The sequence below is a fragment of the Lissotriton vulgaris genome, chromosome 4_1, assembly GCF_964263255.1.
Source record: "Lissotriton vulgaris chromosome 4_1, aLisVul1.2, whole genome shotgun sequence".
Classification (NCBI taxonomy): Eukaryota; Metazoa; Chordata; class Amphibia; order Caudata; family Salamandridae; genus Lissotriton; species Lissotriton vulgaris.
Window position 1 is genome coordinate 5,641,439 of NC_141691.1, and position 22,897 is coordinate 5,664,335.

A 22,897-nucleotide genomic window follows, 5' to 3' on the forward strand; every position below is an offset into this window, starting at 1 on the left:
AGGTCTTGTTAGGAACTTGATATACATGGGATCCAGGTTACCCGGATGAAGGCACAAGGATAGGGGGCAAAATATGCTGGAAGAAAGGATGAACAATATATGATACATCTGTTAAATTTAGTAGGTAGTTTTATTTGTGCCTGCCATACCCATAACCAAACCAAGGAAGTTTTAACATTTTCTTGATCCCAGTTCTATCCAGTACAGATTTCTTGGATCTCCCTCACCTTGAGCTAGAGACCACCTTGATTGTATTATCTAACCAAGATGGGACAGGATCATCTATGATGAAGCATGCCAGAAAGATGTGGTTGAGGCCTACCTGTCTTTTCTTCTCATATGATCTTGTTAGGGTAGTGGCACTCCTCTAGTTGAGATCTAGCTAATTGAACGATCATAGCTTTTTATATATATTCTGTTGGACCTGGGCTTCTCTTCAGGGTTACCCCCAAACCTTTTGCCTACCACCCTTCTTATGTTTTTCTGAATTTGGTTTTGTTGGCCTTAGAACACTGTGCACATTGCCACTGCTACCCAGTGCTAAAGTGTCTGTGTGCTTTCCACTAAACATGGTAGTATTGGCTCATACCCCTTTGGCACATCAAATGTACTTGTAAGTCCCTAGGAAAGTGGCACCTCATGTTCCCAGAGCCTGTAAATTAAATGCTACTAGTGGGCCTGCAGCACTGACTGTCCCACCCACGTAAGTAGTACGACAAGAATATCCCGGGTCTGCCATTTGAGTCTGTCATTTCTAAACTGCCAATTCGATCTGCCAACTACCTTCCTTTTTAATACATGCATCCATGCCTAAAGTAGGCCCTGAACAGTGTGTTTAAGATGCTGGGCATGTACCTTTAAGCTTTACATGTCCTGATAGAAAATAACTCTCGAATTTGTTTTTCACTACTACACCACCTAACTCTCCCATAGGCTAATTTTGGTTTCCCATACTTCATTTAATAAGTGTTAACTTGTAATTTGGAGCAGACAATCAGGTTGTGTTTGGTGTATAAAAAATGGTAATTAAAAGCCCTCTTTAATGGTAAAGTCAGATTTTCAGTCACAATCCTGAAAATGTCACGTTTAGAAAGTTGCCATTTTCCTGACACAACTATTTGGTGTCTGCAGCCTGTTCCTGGGTCACATGGCTAGGTGTAGCTGGTAGTTGGTCTTTGCGTTTGGCTCCCAGGTAGAGAGAAAAAAGTGAACCTAGGTGTTAGCAGGAAGGACCCCTCTGACATTACAAGTCGGAGAAGCTGTGATCTACCACACATGCACATCACAAAGGCTCTGCCTGAGCATTCTCAGTCAGGGGATAGAAACCTCTAGAAACACCTTCTACTAGAAAGTGGGTATGCTGTAAATATTGGACCTTAGACCCCAACTCTTCAGTACACATCAGGACTTCAGAGAAAGAATTGCTGTGCTGCTTTGCTGCAAGAAAGACTGCCTCTCTGCTGACCTGATGGGCTGCGGTGCTGCATTCCTGACTTAGTGGGAATGATTTTTTCTGCATCCTGTACCCAGGATCCAGATCAAATCCTTCCTATGAAAACCAGAGTGACTCCAAAGGCTAGTTGGCTTTACTCCCAATCAGAAGCCTTAGGGACAGATCAGACTTCCTCCATCTTCAACCCATCATCTGAACACTGGTAGTTAAGAACACTGTCCGCCCAAGTGAAGTGTGGCTCAATGGTTAGAGCTGCAGACCCTGATGCAGTAGTCTGCCCGGGACCAGGGTTCAATTCCCGCCTCGGCGGGTCTCGGGCTCAAATTCCACTGACCTGATCATTCTCACCTCGTGCCTATTCTGATCATGAGCCCCACTCTGCACCACTGGGCAATAGCTTGCTTAATCTCTGCAATCTCAACAATGCTGAGGATGCCTGACTTCACCTTGTGGGTGCCCAAAAGTGGGCTCCTCACAGGGAAAGGCCAGGAAGGGTTCCTCGGCGGTATTCGTACAAGAGCCAAGATGCCTCCGGGTAGTCGTGCGCTATATAAGTGCGTAATTGTCCTTTATCCTTTAAGTGGTGCCACAAGAGTCTGGACCTGCAAGGTGCACTACCAGCCCACCAGTGGTGGAAGCAAAATTCACATGTCAGACACCAAACTCCACATCGCGACCACTGCATAACGAATCCCCAATGCAGGACTTTGCATTGCTGCCAGCAACCTCCTAAGAGCCGCTTCTGCACAATAAATTCTCCTTACAGGTTTTTGCATCCCAAGCCCCTTATTGACGGCATCCCCCATGATAATGCAAGACTCTGCATTGCGAGCCTCGCAGCTGCTTCTGAAACAGCCAATGCATGATGCATCTTCAACGCAGGACTTCCCATTATAAGGCCCTCATCAATGACATCATTGATGACAACACATAACCTTGCATTGCAGCCACGAAGCTCCTAAGAACCACAACTGCACAACACACCCTTGACGTGAGACTCTGCATCATAACTAGCTTGGTCCCTATAGCTGACTGGTGCTCCAACACGGTCAGCCTAAACTTATGACTTCCTCCCGGTGCAACTAGACAACCACAGTTAGTGCTTTGTGCTTAGATTTTGGTTGTTTTGGTTTTAAATTATATGTTGCATTTGACTCTATTTTTCTAAATTTTTGTGAGCTTTTCCTTGTTGTTTCACTTCATTACTGTTTGAAGTGGTGCATAAATACTTTACACATTGCCTTGAGGTTAAACCTTTAAAGCTTTTGTGCAACGCTATGAGAGGGTTACGCACCAGTTAATTTGGGGTTTGCTCATTAATTCACCCTAAAAAAGGATTGTGGATGTTGCTTTGGAAGCATTCTACCCCCTCAACCAGTAGCCCAATTTTTAACCCTTTCCAAACATGAAAAAACTTTTTTCATCAACTTTTGGGAGGTGGCAGGTGCATTTGTCAACACAAAGGACATCACTCACTCTGAACTGAAAGTGGACTTCAGGAGTTGAAAAGGCTGACCTCTCTTTAGCTCCTTATGTGAGGCCTATCTGCCAGCACCCTAAAGTGAAGTCAAATGCACATAGACACCTGGCAGCCCCCAACTTGTCTATGAGCTTTTAGGCTTTGGGCATGCGGAGAGCAATAGTCTCTGTGACTTCATTTAGAACTCTGTAGTCCACACAGAAAATCATTTGGTTTGGATTTGGTGCCAGAACCAGTGGACCTGCCCCGTGCACTACCACCGGGCTCAAACACCCACAACTCTAGCATGTTAACAACCTCAGACTTTATAATAGATTTGACTTGGTTTGAGAACCTATAAATCTCTCTTTAGAAGGGCACTTGTGTCCACATCATAAGTATACCAAGGTGTCCGACTTGGGATCCATGCAAACAAACCAGCAAAAGTCTGATAAAAGTATATCAATGGACTTACCAAATTAAAGACCATGTGAATGTTTTCATTCACTGCATTTTGAAAGCATAATTACTACTAGATCAGAAAAACACCCCAACTCATGCCTGTTAAAGCTAGGTGCATTACAAATGTTTGTCATTTTAAAAAGTGGGCTGTGATTCTAAAATGTTTGGGAAGACCTGCTCCAGAGACAATAAAAAGGGCCAAGAGAGGTGGACCATTCATCCCTGAACTACCTTGCCTGGACCAAAAGCTATTAGGGTCTTAAAAGAAAGTCCCAAACTTGCCCAAAGATAAGTCTCAGGCTTTGCCACCAAACCACTCTTGCGTTGCCTACTTGCAAAGGGTACAGTGGTCAAAAAATGCCAGAGCTGTGGTGTACCACATCTCCTTTTCTGCATTGCCCATGTGCGTTCCCTATCCAACCTGTTTTACCAACATGCAGCTGTTGGTTTTATTGCTTACCTGGTCCCCACATCCCACGCTCTCTAAGCACTCGAGGCTGCACCTTGTGATCTTAGTACTGCCGGCTCCTCAGAGTGATCCTAATACTAAGGTACAAATGTGTCATCTGAGCCCTGTGAGAGCTGTGAACCACTGACAGCACACACCTTTCAAACTGCTGAGATCCCTGTGCTGGGAGAATCGTGAGGAGCTGACAGCTCTTCGTCACTCAAGATCACAGAATCAGTGCGTCACTACAGCACAATGTAAAGAGCTGGTGAGTATGGGCAGATAGGATGCGCACTTTGAGCCATCTCACCTTTCTATCACAATTCAGTTAATAATTGACACTCAGTCAGACTTTGCCGCACATGCCTGGAACTGAAGGCAATTACAGTTCAACACACGTTTTTATGATTAGTTAATGGTTTACTGACACAAAAAGCACAGCTTCCTCACTCAGATATGTGCCTTTTATGAATGTCATTTATTTACCCTACATAAAAAAGCATCAAATATCTTATACATAGGGGTTCATTTGCACGTCTGTGTCACAGTGCTTGTATAGTACGTAAATCCCAGATGTGCAGCAAGGATCTGGGTAAGTGTGTGTGTGAGAGCATTTGTGTGTGTGTGTGTGGGGTGTGTGTGTGGGGGTACGTGTGTCTGTGTGTGTCTGTCTGTCTGTGTGTGCAGTGTGTGTTTGTCTTTATTAGTGTATGCATGTGTTTGTCTTTTATGTTTGTTTACTCTCCCTGTTTCTGAGTGAGGCTTTATTTTTCTGACTTTTCCTCTGCTTTGATATCAGGTCCCCAGCTCCTTCTGCAGCGAGAGTTGCCCTCCTGGGTTCAGACAGGCTGCGAGGAAAGGGCAGCCCATCTGCTGCTTTGACTGTGTCCCCTGCCCTGCTGGAGAGATTTCTAATAAGACAGGTGAGAATAAGGTCTTATTAGTATTATATGCAAGCTAGTACAATGTTAGGCCAGCATTGACATGTTGATGAGCTGATAACATGGTGGCATAACGCTGAGTCCATGCAAGCAAGAGAGGGCCCCCTGCCTTGTCTAGGCTTAAAACTGTATACTCAGCAGAAGTAGAACAACAGCTCTGGGAGCATCAGATGAACTGGACTGGATATGTTTTTTGTGCTCTTTACACATAACACTTGTAAGTAAACAGCTCCATTTCGTGGACACATAATGCAGAAGACCCCTGTCCCCTTCCTTTATCTTTCCTAGGGTTTCACTTACTACTAGTAATTCAAGTTTATCCAACCCTTGCATTTCATACAGAGCTGGGTTCACACTCTATAAGTCATTACACAGATATAGACCCTGCAGTAATCGAAGGCGACTCACTGGCTACACAGAACGATCATACATCAATCTAGAAATGTTAACAAGATGCTGCACCTATAACCAGGTCCTGTTCACACTTATATGAAGTATAGGTACTAGAGTAAAAACCATGAATCAAAGTACTTTCTGTTATGCAATCATGAAGGTTGGCATCAGGAGTACTCGCCGCAGTACCGGTGATCCTTCCGAGCCGGTACTTGGATGGGTCTGTGAATAATAAAACACAGGTGAAAACCGGAAGAAAGGATGGCAAGGAAGGATCGCCAATCCTCAGCTGTATCATGTGAAATGAGTGCACACACGGACTAATAGGTCCGCGTATCAGGGCGACCTGTACGAATGGGGAGGTGATCAGAATGGAATAAACCAGCTCAGGGCAAAGGACATTGTGTGGGCGGAGGGCTATCCTCTGTTCCCAGGTCCATCGGGCGAGCGGGACAGAGGTCTCACTGCTGCCGTGGCCTGCTAAAATCACCGAAGCCCACGTGAATAGGATCCTGGCCGACCATCTTGCCAAAGCTAACATCTTGGATCCCACGCAAAATGGATTCCGTGCAGGCCACAGCACGGAGACTGCCTTGTTATACATGGTTGAACATCTGCGCTCCGTGCTGGACACCGGACGAACAGCGGCACTCTTGTTGTTAGACTTGAGTGCCGCCTTCGATACGGTGTCCCACGAGATCCTATTGCGGAGGCTAGCGGAAGCTGGGGTTAGGGGCTCAGCGCTAGGGTGGTTCCACTCTTTCCTTACCAACAGATCCTTTCAGGTTGCGATACCACCGGGCAAATCCACCTCTCACCCGCTCACCTTGGGAGTTCCACAGGGTTCATCTTTGAGCCCCACTCTTTTTAACCTATATGTGAGCCCGCTGGCTGCGGTAGTCAAACGCTGGGGCCTGACAATGGTGTCCTATGCGGACGACACGCAGCTGGCGGTCACACTAAGTGGGGACTCAGCTGTGGACGCCCTCAACTTCTGTGAGGGGCTACGTGCGGTGGCCAATTGGATGAACCTAAATTGCCTCCAATTGAACACAAAGAAGACCGAGGTGATGGTGGTGGGAAAGCAACCTGGATGGTGGAATGACAACTGGTGGCCCCCCGAGTTAGGATCGATTCCTTCTCCTGCCGTCGAGATAAAAAATCTCGGGGTATGGCTGGACCCTACATTGAGCTTCATCTGCCAAACTAAGAGGGTGGCTGCCTCCTGTTTCGGCATAATCAGGGGTATCAGGCCGGTGCTTAAATTCTTCGATGCCCCCACTAGACAGCTTGTAGTTCAGGCCTCGATCCTATCCAGGATAGATTATGCCAGTGTCCTACTAGCAGGTACGAACAAGGCAGAACTCATGCGGCTGCAACGAGTGCAGAACGCCGCCGCAAGAGCGGTACTAGGATTGCCCCGTCGTTGCTCGGCGTCCAGAGCATTGCAATCGCTCCACTGGCTGCCTGTCGCTCGTCGGATCGAGTTTAAGGTGCTCTGCCTAGCTTTTAAAATTTTGAAAGGTATGGCTCCACCTATTTTGATGAATTTACTGACCCCATATGTTCCTTCTCGATCCTTGAGATTGATGGGTCAGAATTTGTCTGTTGTTCCACGCTTTCTGCTGAGCAGGATGGGTGGCCGCTCCTTCCGGGTAGTGGCGGCCAAATTGTGGAACTCTCTTCCCAGTGAAATCCGAGCTATGGAGGATTTACTGCTATTCAGACGTGCCATCAAAACTTTTCTTTTTAACTAATTTTCCCTGACTTTGCTGCGCTCTGTGATGTTGTGTTTACCTTTCCTGGCGCCAGGACGCCCCTTTGCTGGGGCAGCTGTGCGCGGTATAAAAACCAATAACATAACATAACATAACATAACATAACATAACAGGTCATGTAACAAGAAGTAGAGCTAATGAAGGAGAAGGCAAGGGTCGTCCTTCCCCCGTGTTTCAAAGGTAGGCTGAAAACACCAACGCAAAGGACGGATGCGTCTGTGCAGTCGGGGCACCTAAAAGAAGGGGAAAATGGTCATAAACTGAGACTCCTCTGTAGGGTTCAGGAACATACGCAGCGGCAAGCAAACCGCCCCATAGTTAGCCGAGAAAGGGGAGTGGGTAAAAGACTAACCAGGTGTGGGATAGGATCCAGCTAAACGTAAGGGCTAATAACCCCAGGCACGATGGCTGTTAGAAATACCAGATAGCAGCAAGGAGGGAAAGTCAGTAAGTTGAAAATAGGCAGGGAGAGAACATGGACCAATGAAAATGGACAGGATAGACATCTAAAAGAGTTTGCACATATATCAAAATACAATTAAATAACAACCAACATTAGGTATATTAGGTATGTTCAATATGTTGGTGTCATTGAGTCGACTACAACGGAGCAGCACTAACCTGATGAATAGAAACTAAAGGTGGAATCTGTATGGACAAGCATCCCTCACAAGTGTGGAGAAACAAATTGTGCAGCAACATCATGAGTGGGTGTACATCTAAAACGCTACAAAGTAGAAAGCAACACATCAAACAGGATCGTTCAAAACTGTTGACAGGAAAAGGCACAAGTTCAGATAGCAAACAAACATTTCAAGTGATGTAACAGGCTCAGGTGGATCGGGCCTCTGAAGGAATAGAAACAAGACCAGTGATATCAAGATGAGCCTATACATAGAAACACTAACAAAATGACGTAGGCAATATGGAAGTAGAATCGTTAAGAGACAATTATTCTATACTGTTACTCCTAGTGAAGTGGATGAAGAGTCTCAGGAGCCCATTAAATATTGAAGTTCATGCTCGATGTTCAGACCATGTTTCACTGTATGTCGACACATTATCCAAATTGCCTCAAGCCTTCTCAGTCTCAGTTCAAGATTGCCTCCCCTGATACTAGGTTCTGTGACATCGATTCCAAAGAATGCTAGTCTCTTGTGAGGTCCTTGTGTTGCGCAGGATGCAACATGTATAGCCATAGGGTATCTGGCATCCCCATTGTGCATAGCCCTGACATGTTCGAAGATCCATTCCTTCAAGGGTCTTATGGTAATCCCAACATATTGCTTTGTGCATGTGCACTCAAGAAGGTATACAACATATTTGGTGTTACAATTGATATTACAATTGATGTTGTACAACAGCCACATTTGAAAAAAAGTTTTGTGTGTGGAGTGAGCCAGGAAGGGATAGTGGTCATGCATGGAACAGTGGGACTCAGTCTGTTTCTTGAGGATCTGCCACACCTGAAGGTGATCTGAGGTCTTGTGGTGATGAATTTCTCTAATGATTTATCAGCTCATAGGGTTCTCCAGTGTTTATTGAAACTGTTCCTCATTACTATGCTCACTTCATTGTAATCTTCGATGAGCTGTGCTGGTTGTTCAATCGATTTGGGCTTATTCTTGACCCGAAGAGTCATGTTTCTTTCAATTTTTTCAATTCTTCTTGCTGATTTGTTTATGTTGAGTGGTTTGTATCCCCTTTTGGTAAATCTGTTTTTCATATCTGTCAAGCATTTCTCGAATTCAGTGTCTTCGCTACAATTCCTTCTAGCTCTAGTGAATTCACCATATGGAATGGCTTGTATCTGGTGTATGGGATGAAAACTTGCAGCATGTAGGGTAGAGTTGCAAGAGGTCTCCCTGCGGTATAGTCTGATCTGTAGTGTGTTCCCTTTCACATATAATTCCACATCCAGGAAGGTTACGTTGGTGAGGCTAGAATGACAAGTGAACTGCATGTCCATGTCATTTGAGTTGAGGTGTTCACAGAATGTTTCTAATTTCTCTTGCGAGAAGAAGGCAGTCATCAATATACCGCCCCAGTATATGATGCAATCTGTCCATGGAGCTCCCTTCTTCCCCCATATCCACTTCGGTTCAAGTACCCCCATGTATGGGTTGGCAAACGAGGAAGAGAACCTAGGGCGCATGGGTACACCCTTGATTTCTCTGTACCATTGACAGTTGTACATGAAGCAATTGTTATAAAGTATGATTTCCATCATGGAGACGATCATGTAAGTGTGTTCCCAAAGATTGGCGGGCCTGTTGTATAGGAACTGAGTGACTACTTTAAGCCCTAAGTCAGGTTTGATTGAGGTATAGAGAGATACCACATCAAGGGTGGCCATGATCATGTTGGGTTGTCACTGAACCTCTGCCAAGATACCTAGGATGTGTTTCATGTCTTCAATTAAAAGAGGGTAGATTTTTGACCATAGGGTTCAGGAACAAGTCTACGAACTCTGCTAGTTTTCTGTAGGGCCTCCTATTCCTGAGACAATCGGTCTCCCTGGGGGAAATGAGGCTTGTTTGTATATCTTGGGAAGTGTTTACATCTATGGAAAAGTGGGTCTCATAACTTTCATGTACAGAGTCTCGTCTTCATCTATGAGTCCTTGCGTGTGCCAATCAGCATGGTTACTGTTCTTAAGCAGAGTCAAAGGGCCTGTGGGGTTGCTGCTCAATAGTTTGTAACATAAATTGTCTTGTAACTGGATCAGTATCTCATAGTGATAGTCCGTGCTATTCATGATTATGACAGTGCCCCCCTTATCTGCCTCTCCTATGATGATGTCTTGCTCCGTACTCAAAGTTTTCAGGGCTAGTCATTCACCTCTAGTCAGATTATCCTTGGTTCTACGTCTAGCTGAATGAGTTTTATTTTCATATCTATCCATGTCCCCAACACCAGATTGTAGAAAGATGCCCCACCTATCACTGGAAAACACATTTGTAAGAAATGGAGAAAAGAAAATATGTGAATGGGACATGTCCATGAGCCTAAAGGAGCAGGTCGCACTTCAGTGGTGTTCTAGCTTGGCCAGCCCCAAAGAGTGGCTAATGTATTGCCTGTGACCTGACCGTGAATACAGAGGGGCTCAAGAGGGTTCTACAATGATTGAGATTGTGAAGGCTGTCCTGATACCTAGCAGCCCACCGCAAATGGCAGTCATATGCAGAATGAGTAAAGGGCCAAAGAGGCCATGGTCAAACAGAGGCATAGCAGCCCTGCTGAAACATGCTCTTGTCTTGGTGACGGGAATGACAACAGACCTATGAAGCAATTGGAAATGATCAAGTGAGTGCCCACTGGTCTCCTCTATTTCCCCCAGTCTTTACAAAATACATCAGCGAACAAAGGAGAAAGGTTGCATGCCAAGATGGCAGATACCACGCAGAATAGGTGGCCATGCTGTGATGAGCATCTGAAACAGAGCTGTGGGGCACAGCAGTCGTCTGAAATATCAAAAATGGGCAAAAGCCTGCTGGCACCCTCACTGCCTGGACAGCTGGAGGCCCCACGTATGGACGGAATTACCTCCAGGCTCAGGAGAACTATAGGAGGGTTGCCGTGTTGAGAAGATTTGCAGCCCTGATTACTAAGACACAATAATATTTAGACACAGAGGTATGGTGGCCCGGGTGCTCCTTACAAGGGCAACAATAGAAACTTATTTCCTCAAGAAAAGGCACTCCATTTTTGGTAAGGTGAGTTGTGATAAGTTGAGTAATACGTTGAGTTGTTGTATTTTTCGGGGGGCTGATCAAGTGTGATGTATTGGTTGAGTAAGTGACAGATTAAACACACATATGGCAGTACCTCCCTCCTCCCATTTAGGAAGAAGCTAAAATCACTTCTCTATGCGGAAGCCTGGGGCCCAAGCTAACCAAATCACAACACACTCTCTGGTAGACGGTCCAAGGTTGGGCTCCCTCTCACAGCGGTTAGAGACCTGGCAGTGGTTATGAGCTCTAGAAGTTCCAATTCCAATTCCAATTATAATTATCTCTTTGAAGACATGTGAAGTGACCAACAGCTTAAGCTGGTAATGATTTAACAGTGGCTGGGCTTACAGGGAAGCACAACTGATGCAAGCAGAGAATGTAGAGTACTCATTGGCAAATGGGCACGGAGATCCAGCCTCGTAGCAGGAAGCAATGTCCCCTATGTTTTGGCCATAATACGAACAGGTAATAGACACACACCTAGTGGATGTCTTGACAGAGATGAATGGTGAAAACTAAGAAACAGAAACATCTAAATTGGTCACAAAGATGTTATGGTGCAGCAAATTAATGACGTTTTGACGTATAATGCCCCAACAGCTAGGGAAGCTGTGCTGAAATTACACAATTGCAAATTTGAGGTCATACTACAAGCAATCCTTGATACCAAAACATAATTTGAGACCAAGCTTTATGCAGTAACTGCTAAATGAAAGGGTCACAATCATACATTTACACTGTCAGCACTTCGATATATTGTATGTGAGCTACATTGACAAATAACATGTCTCATTGTGTAAATGGATTAGAGGTTACTGAGGTTTGTTAGCAGTGCAATAATGTGTATATTGTGGGCTTCTCAGAAGCATTAGAAGGTAGAGTTACAGAGGAGTATTTTGAGAACTGGTACGCACAAAATATTTTCAAAAGGTACACCACCTCTTCTTTTTAACCGGCTAGTATCTTTTACTGGGGGCCCACAGAGATGTTTCATTGCAGTTTCCTGAATTATTGAGATTGCAACCAACAATTATAAGCAGCTAGATAACACTGACCGTAATAAATTGACATCGTGTCAAACCCCTGATGAAGAAGCAGAATAAATCGCCAACGGACCTCACCAACATGCGCCCCATCTCTCTACTACCTGTCCTTAGTAAAATCACGGAACAGCTAGTACATGAAGAGCTAAAAACATTTGCAGAGGCCCATAACATCCTGCACCCTCAACAGTCGGGTTTCCGTTCCGGTCACTCCACCGAAACAGCTTTGATCGAACTAGAAGATTCCATCAAGTTCCTGCAGGATGAGGGAAGGCAAGCAGTCCTCATCCTGCTTGACCTTACAGCTGCATTCGACACTATCTCGCATGTCATCCTGATTAACAGAATGCGAGAGATTGGCGTGACAGACACAGCCTTGGCATGGATTACATCTTTCCTATCTAATAGGTCCCAGACTGTGTCCCTTGGTCCCTATCTATCCAGCGAAAAATCCATCACATCCGGAGTGCCCCAGGGGTCTATATTAAGTCCTCTTTTTTTTAACATCTACATGGCACCCCTCCTCGCTGTAATAGAATCGCATGGGATCCTTGTCACGTCATATGCCGACGACACACAACTTGTCGTCACCATCGACAAAAAGTGGTCGGATGCGGACCTACGGTTCAAAAACTGCCTCTCTGATGTATTCAAATGGCTGAATACAAACCACTTAAGATGCAATAGTGCCAAGACAGAAATCATTCCGCTGGGTAAAAATCTGTCTTTCTGTCCGAAAGACTGGTGGCCTTTGGGATCGGAGGCCCCTCCCAGTGCAGTATCATCAGCACGAAACCTTGGCGTGCAATTCGATTCATCCCTTTCTTTCGATGACCACGTTAGGATTACTGCTGGATGCTGTTTTGGACTCATAAAATCCTTGAAAAAATGTTTTGACTTCCTCCCCATTGCAGCTAGAAAATCAGTCGCGGTAGCCTTAATACTCTCCCAACTTGATTACTGCAATGGATTAATGGCTGGAGTGAAAAAGTCCACCCTCCGAAAGCTGCAGAGCATACAACATGCAGCTGCGAGACTGGTCCTAAAACTCCCTAGAAGGTCATCAGCCTCAGCAGCACTAAAATCTCTGCACTGGCTACCATTGCACAAAAGAATCCTCTTTAAATTGCTCCTCACTGTTTTCAAATCCATACAAAACACAGGGCCCCACTACTTGGCAAATGGCTTTATGCGTTACAATCCCCCACGTTGCTTGAGATCCTCTGGGACAAATCTCATCATGATCCTCAGATTCAAATATAATACTAAAGGTGGGAAATCTTTCACTGTCCTGGCAGCCTGGGCCTGGAACAACCTTCCAGCAAACCTTAGATTAATTGAAAACTAGAACAGTTTCAGAAAACTCCTTAAGACATGGGTGTACCAACAACCTGACACCTCTGTACTGGCTGCCATCTAGCCTCAATTCTCTCACCACATTCCACTTTTCAGTTATTCACTGTAGCTCGCTCAGCGCCATGATGCTCCCCTGGGAGCGAACGTCTGCGCTTTACAAATACCCATAAATATCAAATATCAAACATGTCTTAAATACAATCATTTTGTGATTTCACAGCATTAGGGCAGTGGATGTCCGAAGAGATCAAAGCTCATTGGATTCAGGGTCAGAAACTGAACATACAGTCTTAGAAGATAACAGGGATGGTCAGAGTGAACTGGGGGCTCTGACTCAGGGCCCAGACTTGACGCCCATGACTGCTGAACTTCTCTCAGGAAAGGGTTCGATTGGAAAGGTGGTAGCTAATGGATAATCAAGGTAAAGTGGGAGGTTAACCTATGACCTATAGTTGGGTCTGGATGGTGCAGCACATATAAAGAACATGGCAGACCTACTTGATCAATGGGTTACTGAACAATTTTTGAATGGATAGGGAGTCTATCTGGAATATGAATTTTGTATGTATAGTTGTTCCTGAGTACACGCTCAAACTGAATGTACAGGAGGAAAGCTTGCATGATGGGTTCCACTAACTCCAGAGTGGGAAAGGAAATAACAACTGAAGGCATTATTCAAAAACTTGTTTTGCTAATCTCTAAGGTTTTGGCAAATATAGGTTGGAAGTAGCTACAGATACACTTATCAGAATGAAAGCTGTTGGATGGGGCTGGTGAGTTGGGACAAGGGTGACCAACAGATAACTAATATAGGAGCAAATCCCGGGGCACTGGTTCATGGAGGTAATGTAGATGGCACAATTAGGAGGATATAATTGGCTCAGGTGGAATGTTAGAGGGCTGGATGCCCCAGCAAAGAGACGTAAAGTCTTGTTGTATCTAAAACGGAGAAAACCTCAAGTGGCTTATGTCCGGGAAATCAATCTTATGGCAGCTGAGCTCAGAAAGCTGGAAATGAAATGGCAGAGGCACTTATGCAGAAACACATGCTCACCTTTTTCCATATGTGTTGGGCTTCACATAAATATATACTGAGGGTTGTTATGTGATATGAAAATGCCTTTTGGTAGGTGCACAGTGAGCGCTAATGTTCATATACAGGCATAATGTCAATCAGATACAAGATCTAATGGAGCTGAATTCAGCACTGTCATCCTTCAGAGATAAGGCGTTTATAGGAGGGGATTTTAATATGGTAACAAATGGTGCATGCCCAACCTTTTTTGATTTGGTTAAGTCAGTGGAATCTGATTGACAGATGGGGGAGGCACACCAACAACTCATGGAGTTTTCTTTCTAATCACTGGTACAAGAAATACACACTTCACTAGACATATTATTTGACATGTGGAGATCGGGACACACAACATACACTGTCAATCAATAATTTACTGCTATTGTCCATTACAGTTGCTGAACTCATATCATAGAGACCTACTTGGGGCTGCAACGTGCTAGATGAAGCTGCTAGGGTGGAGGAGGGGTGCCACATTGACAAATATTTAAATGAAGATGAGGGGTCCGTATTGGTGCATCAAAAGTGTGTGATACAATTAACATGGGCATTCAGAGGGTGCATTATTGGGAATGTTTAGCCAGGCAGCATTTAGAGGGAGAAAGATTGAACAGCTGCCAGCATGGTTGGTACGCACTGAAGCAAACTGAATCTCAAAAAGTGCCCTCCATTCCACTTCTGCTCACATAGTGCATAGGCAACACCAAATAAATTACATATTTGCTAACTACTACAAGAACCTTTACAGCGGGGTGGCTGATACCAGTAGACAAGGGATTATATCATATTTGAGATTGATCTCGCAGACCACAATTTCAGAGACCCAACTAGAAGAATCAGACTCATCAATATTAGTACAAGAGATCAAACTGGCTATGAATCAGCCAGAAAAAGCAAAAACACTGTTGGGAGGTATATTACGGGTAGAGTTCTATGCAATATATACATGGATGATTGCTCCCAAATGTTTAGCTATGCAAAACAATGCCATGGAAAGGGGAAGACTCCAATGCACAATAAGAGAGATAATTGTAGTGGTACTGACCAACCAGAATCGGGCTCCTCTTGATTTTAAGTCTTACATGGAATTGCCATTATTAAATGTGGAGTAAAAAGTACTACTTAACATATTGGCCATTTGATTGGCACGATTGATGGTGAACTTGGTTCAAACAGACCAGAGTAGAGTTATACTAGCGAGGAACACAGATGAACTTATAGCACTTTTTCTGAATCTTGCACAAAACTCTGAGAGCTCTGGAATGCCGATGGTCATGTAATTGGATATAGAGAAGACGTTAGACAAGTTGCTAAGATCGTTCCTGTTTGTTGTTTGTAGTAAAAAGAAAGACGGGATTGAGAAGGTTATTTACAATGAGTAAATCTTCCTTGATAGCCAGGATTAATGGAGGAGCAATTTTGTCCTAGTAGGTGATATCGAGCTGTATGAGGCTCTTGTTCACCTTGGCCATTGAGCTTTTTGTGTCTCTGTTCTGTGGAAGGGTGGCGGTCAGTTTGGCAGAAAACGTCCATTAACCCGCAGTCTAAACTACACAGTGCCTTTAGAAGTCTGTCTCAACAATGGCTGCCTCGCTAGGACGCATTGTTTTACCATGCAAGACGTTACAGCAAGTTTAGAGAACAGGTGGCTAGACTGGTGTTCGATTTAAAGTCCAACACCTTCCCTACTGTTGCGTAGACTGGAGTTGGAATAGTAAATTATAATATTTGAAGTCCAGTGCTTTCCCTAAGGCAAGCCATTGTAATGATTTCTGTACTAAAGGAAAGTGTAGTAAAGACACTTTAGGTGTTTAGACCATGTTAGAAATGGGTGACTCTGGTTGGCATGCTTGTACCCTGTCCAAGTAAGGACCCTTCAGTCTAGTTAGGACGGGGGGAATTACACTTCTAAAATAACCCCTGCTCACCCCTTGGTATCTTGGTATGAGCCGTCAGTCTTATCTAAGAGGCAATGTGTAAAGCATTTGCCAATAACACACAGTAATACAGTTGAAGGAATCTACCACAGTGGAGTGTTTACTTTTGAGTAAAGTCAAAAAACACTTACTTTCCTTCACATATACTGCTTAGGCACCGACGGAATAGCAAAACAATACTAGCACAACCTCAATCTCTAAGCACTTCGCTATGATGGATGCACCAGTTATAACACAGCTGGTAGTAAAACATCAAATAACTCCTTGGAACTATGCCTTGGTCTGCAGGTATACAGAGTGATATCATCCACATACGAGGACACCGCCAGTCCCTTGAATGTGAATTCAATGCCCCTCCTTGCCACCAATGGCTCAATTGTGATTGCAAAAAAGAGCGGTGACAATGGGAACCCCTGTTGCATGCCCCATGTAACTAGAAGAGGGTCAGAGATTTGCCTATTTAGGCATCACTGTGCGGTGCGGAGGGTGTACAGATGTTGCACTTGTTTGACAAAGCCAGGGCTATGACCTAGCCGGGCTAGAAAGGGAAAGAGGTATTCTCATTGCAGCAAATCAAATTCCTTAGTAGCATCAAGTAGGTCAGCAATTGCCGAGAATCACAGCTCAAGGCGGTGCGTGACTGCATATATTGTGTGAAGATTGTGAGATGCTGAGTGGCCAGGGGTGAAGCCTAACTGATCCAGTCATACTATCATAGGCAGGGGAGGCTGCAGTCCATTGCAAGGATCATGGGAAAGATTTTACTGTCCACAAATATTAATGAGAGGGGTCGATAAGAATCACAGAGATTGGAAGGTTTTCCTGGTTTAAGGAGTATAATGATACCTCTCTGTTTCAGTGAAGGTGACGGCGCTCCTGTGTCCAGGGTGCCCTGGAACATGGCTCGGTCAGGAGCTAGTAATGAGGTATTCTCTTTGATAAAAGTCAGTGGTGAGCCCATCAAGGCCAGGCACCTTATCACCAAATAGACTTCTTATAACTTGATTAATTTCTTCAAATCAGGTGGGTTCAGAAATAGGAGGAAGGCTAAGTGGGGAAGGCATCAAGGTTAGTGCAAAGGGCATTGCCATCTTGAGCAGTTCAAAGTCTTCTATGGGAATGGACATGTCTACATAGTCACTGTGATCATGACCAAGCATGCAATAGGTGGGAAAGTTGTGATGCAGCGGCCAGAGTGGCTGACTCAGGAGCACAGGGAGTATGGTTCAATCGCCGGCAGCAGCTCAGCTCGTCATGTGACTCTGAATGATAGCTGACCTCATATGTCCAATGGTTTCTAGCGCCTTGAAACCCTTGATGGGTGATATGCTTGAACTTTACAAATACATATTATCAAACCATGACAGCTGTAGAGTGCCATAATAATTAACCTTTGCGGCCTGTATCTACAGTATCTACAGTTGAGGTCCAGGAATATAATTGGGCATTAAAGGAGGTCATGAATTCTAGAAGTTCAGTTGTAGAGGATACAGGTTTGGAGTCCAGGAGTTCAGTGATTTAAGCAGAGGTTCAAGGGGTATGTAAGATATTTCCAAGTGTCTTGCTCTGGCGGATACCTTTTAGCTTTAGAATGGTTGTGTAAAAAGCGACTTTCACAAAGGGCTTCCTCCTGCGATCCAGAGAGTTTGTCTCAGAGGCTGGCTAGTGCGTCAGTGCCATTAGAGTGAAAGTAATTGTATCTCCTATTCTACTGCGTCCTGTCATCTTTCAAGAATTCTAACACTAATGTTCTTCCAGAGACTGAATATCTCTTTTAAGTCTAGCTAGAATACCCCTGATGGCCTTCAGAAACTTGGATTGCAATAAATGTGCCCCCTATTACCACCTTGAATGCCTCCCAATGTGTGGATGGTGATTGGACAGAGCCTACGTTATGTGTGAAATATTTCAATATGTCATCACAGATCTCCTCCCAAAAGGTTGCGTCTAGTAGTGCTCCCTCTGGCAAGCATCAAGTAAAGGCACGAGGAGGCACCTGCAGAATCTGTGACATTAGCATGACAGAAACTACACATGGTAGATGAGATAGCGAGGAGATCCAAGATTGGCTATCCCTGGACACCAGCCAGAATTCAAGTCAGAACCAAGCCTTATAAAAGGCTAAAATGCAAGTGCCCTCTCGAGTCAGAGGGTGTGCTTTTCCCCAGTCGTCTAGCAGGCAATTGTCATGGACTATTTGTTCAGGGCTGTAGGGGAACATGGATGTGAGGCCCCAGAGAGATCCAATTAGCTATCCATAATGGCATTAAAATCACGGCTCCATATGAGAGCCCATGGGCCCAAGCATGAGATTTTTATCCTAATACCAGAAAAGAAGTCGGGGTCATAGAAGTTTGGTTCATACACTGTGGCCACCATCACTGGCCACCTATGCAAGGAACCTTCTGGTATAATATTCTATGAGAGAATGAGATAACTGTCAGCGGAGAAACATGTGCAAAAGCACAGCAACATCCCCAGTGTAGTTTGAGTATGCAGGAGAATACATCAGTGTACTTGCAGGCCATGGTCCAATGGGCACTCAAAAGTGTCTCTTATAAAAAGCAAATTGTTATTTTGTGTCTCTGTGAAAAGGCATAAACAAGGCATGACTTTTTATGATCATTAAGCCCGCAATGCAATCCGAGAGATATTGGCTATATTATCCCCAGGAGAGTGTCATGGGACGAGGCTGTTGATGGCTAGTGTCATGGTTCAAGCAGTTGACAATTGTGTTTTGAGCAATTGTGGCAGCATGGTGTCGAAAAGGGTGTGAATAAAGTCAGGAAACTAAACAACAGCTCAAACAAAGCAATCCGCAACCCCCCACCCACACCAACTGCCCAATAAGGCTATTTGCTTTAGCCTCCCACCCACTAGTTTGGGAGTCATCCCACGGGGACAAGGAAACACAGGGCAAACACCCCTGCATAGGTGGCTTTGTGGTAAGACAGAGGATGAAGAGGGCGAGCTCTGCCTAGGAGTTACATTGCTAATAGCACAGAGTGGTCAAATTTATAGGAGGTTAAAGAGATATAGACCACACTCAGAGCCACCCATGGAGGTAAACAATCGAAAATGTCCTTCACTGTAGTCAATCAGTCATTATCGCTGATCTGGGCACCCACTGATGAGTGAATTGAGTCTGCCTGGAACTGCAGTTTCTACATTTTTAGCAAATTTTAACTTCAGCAAAAAAAGGTACATTTTGCATTCTTGTTAATCCTGCAAGTTGTCAGGGTACATCCGCTTGTTGAAAGAGTTTTTAGACAGGTAGGAAGACCCAGCAGGCAGCTTGCACTGTTAGGGTGAAAATGAGATGTTTTTACCCTGGTTCTGAAGGGATCCAAGTTCACGTGCCAGTCACATGACTGCATCACGGTCTCAGTAGTTCAATAAGTGTGCCACTATGAAGCAAAACAGAACACATGCAGGCAACCTCGGGTCAGGAGAGAGGTGGGCACACTCCACAATGGAGAACACCAACAGACCTACTCCAAAATGTTCACTCAGCAAGTTCTCAGCATAGTCCTCCATCTAGGTGATAGCTGTAGATTCTGGAATACCAGTGATACAGAGATTGTGTTTTCTGGACTGTGCTTCCAGATTTGTAGCATTTATAATGTTGAGACACCTGCCCAGGAAATCCGTTAAGGAATTCACCAACCCTCCCTCCTGTCAACAACCGCTAATTGCTTCGCAGGAGTGGGTGAATTCCCTTTCCACCTTCTTTGTTGAAAAGATCAATGATATTCACAAGCTATTTCATACCCAGTGGGAGTAATTTTGACCCCCTATATCTCCAAACTGTCCCTCTCACTGACTTCCGAACAGTTTCAGAGGACAAAGTACTGTCCACTCTTAATCGTATCAAATCAGCTTCTCCTACCGATCCCACCTCTGCACAAGTCCTATCCAAAATTGGCCCTGTCTTCCTTCCCCACCTTACTGCACTATGTAACCACTCCCTGTTGCAGTCCATGGTCCCCACCCTCTGGAAAGAGGACATTATCAGACCCATTTTAAATAAGCCTTCTGCTGATCCCAAGCAGTTATTCAATTATCGACCAATATCCCTTTTACCATTCTTTGGCAAAATTCTGGAGTCTTTGGTAAATAGACAACTTACCCATCACCTGGAAAATAATAAATTACTGGATCCCCCCAATCAGGATTTAGGGCATTCCACAGCACCAAAACGGCCCAACTCAAAATGGTCGACAATATCAGACTTTCCCTTGACGCCAGACAATCAGCAATACTGGTCTTACTTGACCTATCGGCTGCCTTCGACACCATCTCGCATGGCATCCTTCTTGATTGCCTGTGCATATCTGGTGTCATAGGCGTAGCCCTGAACTGGCTCAGTTGCTATATGGCGGACTCCTCTACTACAGTTCAAATAGGAGACTTCTCCTTGGATAGCCAATTTATTGACCAAGTTGTCCCTCAGGGCTCCATTTTGAGCCCTACGTTATTCAACCTGTACGTGTCACCCTTAGCCAAACTTTTCAAATCTTTTTGAATTCAAACAGTGTCTTAGGGAGATGACACTCAGCTGTTAATCACCATGGGATCAGATGTCCCAGAGACCAAAAAGCGCTTCAAACTCTGTATGATATCCTTAAACAACTGGATGATGAACAACCACCTTCTCCTTAATTGCAACAAAACAGAGATTCTGCTTTTGGGAACGCAGCCAAACTACGGAACAACGACTGGTGGCCCCCTATCCTAGGACCTCGTCCTCCTCCCAAGGCAGCTGCACGCAACCTTGGTGTAATTCTAGACTCCAAAATCTCTATGTCAGATCACATTAACAATCTGGTCGGCATTTGCTGTGGACTTATGGACAGTCTCAGAAAAATATTCAAGTGGATCCCACTCTCCTCCCGCATCCCCCTAGTACAGGCACTAACAATTAGTCACCTGCACTACGGTAACTCTCTTCTTGCCTCTTCTAATGTAGAACTCCTGGCCAAGCTCCAGGTCATGCAGAATAGAGCAGCAAGACTGGTCCTTAATATACCCCCACATTCTACTTCTGCACCCAGTCTAAGGACCCTCCACTGGCTTCCAATCAAAAAGAGGATCCATTTCAAACTGTGCTGTCTGGTGCATAAGACGCTTAATAACAAAGGACCTCACTACCTAGCTAAAAAACTCACTATACACCAACAGGCAAGAACCCTTAGATCCAATAGCAAATACCTTTTGACAGTGCCAAAGGTCCACACCGTCATACATGGTGGTAAATCTTCCTCCCGGGTACCACCCGAAACTTGGAATAAACAAATACAAAATACAAATTTAGGGTCAGCCTGGAAGTCATCTAGACCGAGGTTCCTAGCTGGTCAGCTCAGATGTTGTATTTGTCGACACATTATTTGTATTGATCTAGTCTGATAGCAAGAAGGTCAAGTTTAGATTTAATGGTTTTCAGTCTTGTTTTATCATCCATAAATAAAGCACAATGGTCTATATCCTGCGAATCACTGTGCCCCACGCTAGCTGCAGTGGGCTTAGGATCTTGACTCTAGTCAGCATGGTGAGGAGGGCACTTGTTCTCAAAGGAGAGCTTGGATTCTTTGGTAATGTGTTTGTCCATGATGTGCAATGGGAGGTGTGATTGGCATGGGCAAACCTAAGCAAGGGGCACCCAAACAGAGAAGAGCAAGTCGGCAATCGCTACCAGGTTGGAATGAAATTGTGAGCTGATGTATTCAGCCTGGAGAGCAGAGGTTCACAGATACCCGCCTAACCCTGGGTTCCTACCAGCACAGGGGGCACAAGCAGACTCAGGACTTCAGTTAGTGTAGCCAGCAACAGGACACCTGGAAAGGGTGTAGCAGGTGTGGTGGGTGGGGCCAGATTTAATTGGCTGCCCAATTTGAGGTGGAACAGGGCCTCATTGGTATAGTCCAGCAGGTTTGCAACTGTGTTTTTAACGGAGACACTATGATATGCGGACTGTAGCCCTAAGGGAAGAGTTGCCTCTGCGAGAGATGTAGACCACGCACAACCCATGGGAGAGCACAGAGGCCCAATTGTTCATGGAGGAGTGGACAGCCTGTGGAGTAGGGCTATAAGTTACATGCCGGAGAGCATTCCACCACAGTCGCCAGCCCACAACTGAATCTAGGCTCCACAGCAGGGTTTGCCATGTCAGATGCACTAGCACACCACTCAGCCCTCAGATGCACAAGCCCAGATGCTGGGGACAGGCAAACCTGAGGGTGCTGTACGCAAGTGGGAGACAGCACCAGCTGAGGAATGAGCTGCAACCCCATTGCGATAGGGGACCGGTGACCCTTGAGCCCTGCGCACCCACTGGTCTAAGCAGTTGGGCGTGGGCACACTTATAGTGAGTGCCACAGCCCATACAGTGGCTGTGCCCCAGCCCCCTCCTCCAGGGATAACAGGTAGATGGTGTGCCCAAACATGATAGAGGAGAATCATGGGACGCCCTTCCAGCTCAGCATTCTCAAAGGGGCATCAGGTGGGTCCTGCCCATAGCTCAGAGGACACAGCCAGCCATGACCCATGAGTAGCATGAACCAGCCATGGTGGGCACGGCACAAGGTGTGGCAAGTGGGGGCAACCCAAGTAGTAATTTCCAGCCAACCGCAACATCCCAGCTAGGCAACACCAGGCCCCGGGAGGACCAATTTCACATGCCTCAATATGAGCCTTGAGAGCAACCGCCCAGTTATTGCTTGCAGCAGGTATGTCATGAGTGTAGTGCAAAGACGTACATATGTTTTTACAGTGTCAGGCACCCCTAGAATAACAGATGAATGAACCGATTTGGTGTCCGA

At 45.2% G+C, this 22,897-nt stretch overlaps 1 protein-coding gene across 1 annotated transcript in view; it reads left to right on the top strand.

Annotated features, from left to right (window-relative positions):
* LOC147718194 (extracellular calcium-sensing receptor-like) overlaps positions 1-22,897 on the top strand; it is a 129,124-nt gene that overhangs the window by 100,671 nt on the left and 5,556 nt on the right. Inside the window, exon 6 of the mRNA XM_086967158.1 lies at positions 4,622-4,745. Coding sequence (XP_086823284.1) covers positions 4,622-4,745 — 124 coding nt within the window. The remainder of the gene's footprint in view (positions 1-4,621; positions 4,746-22,897) is intronic.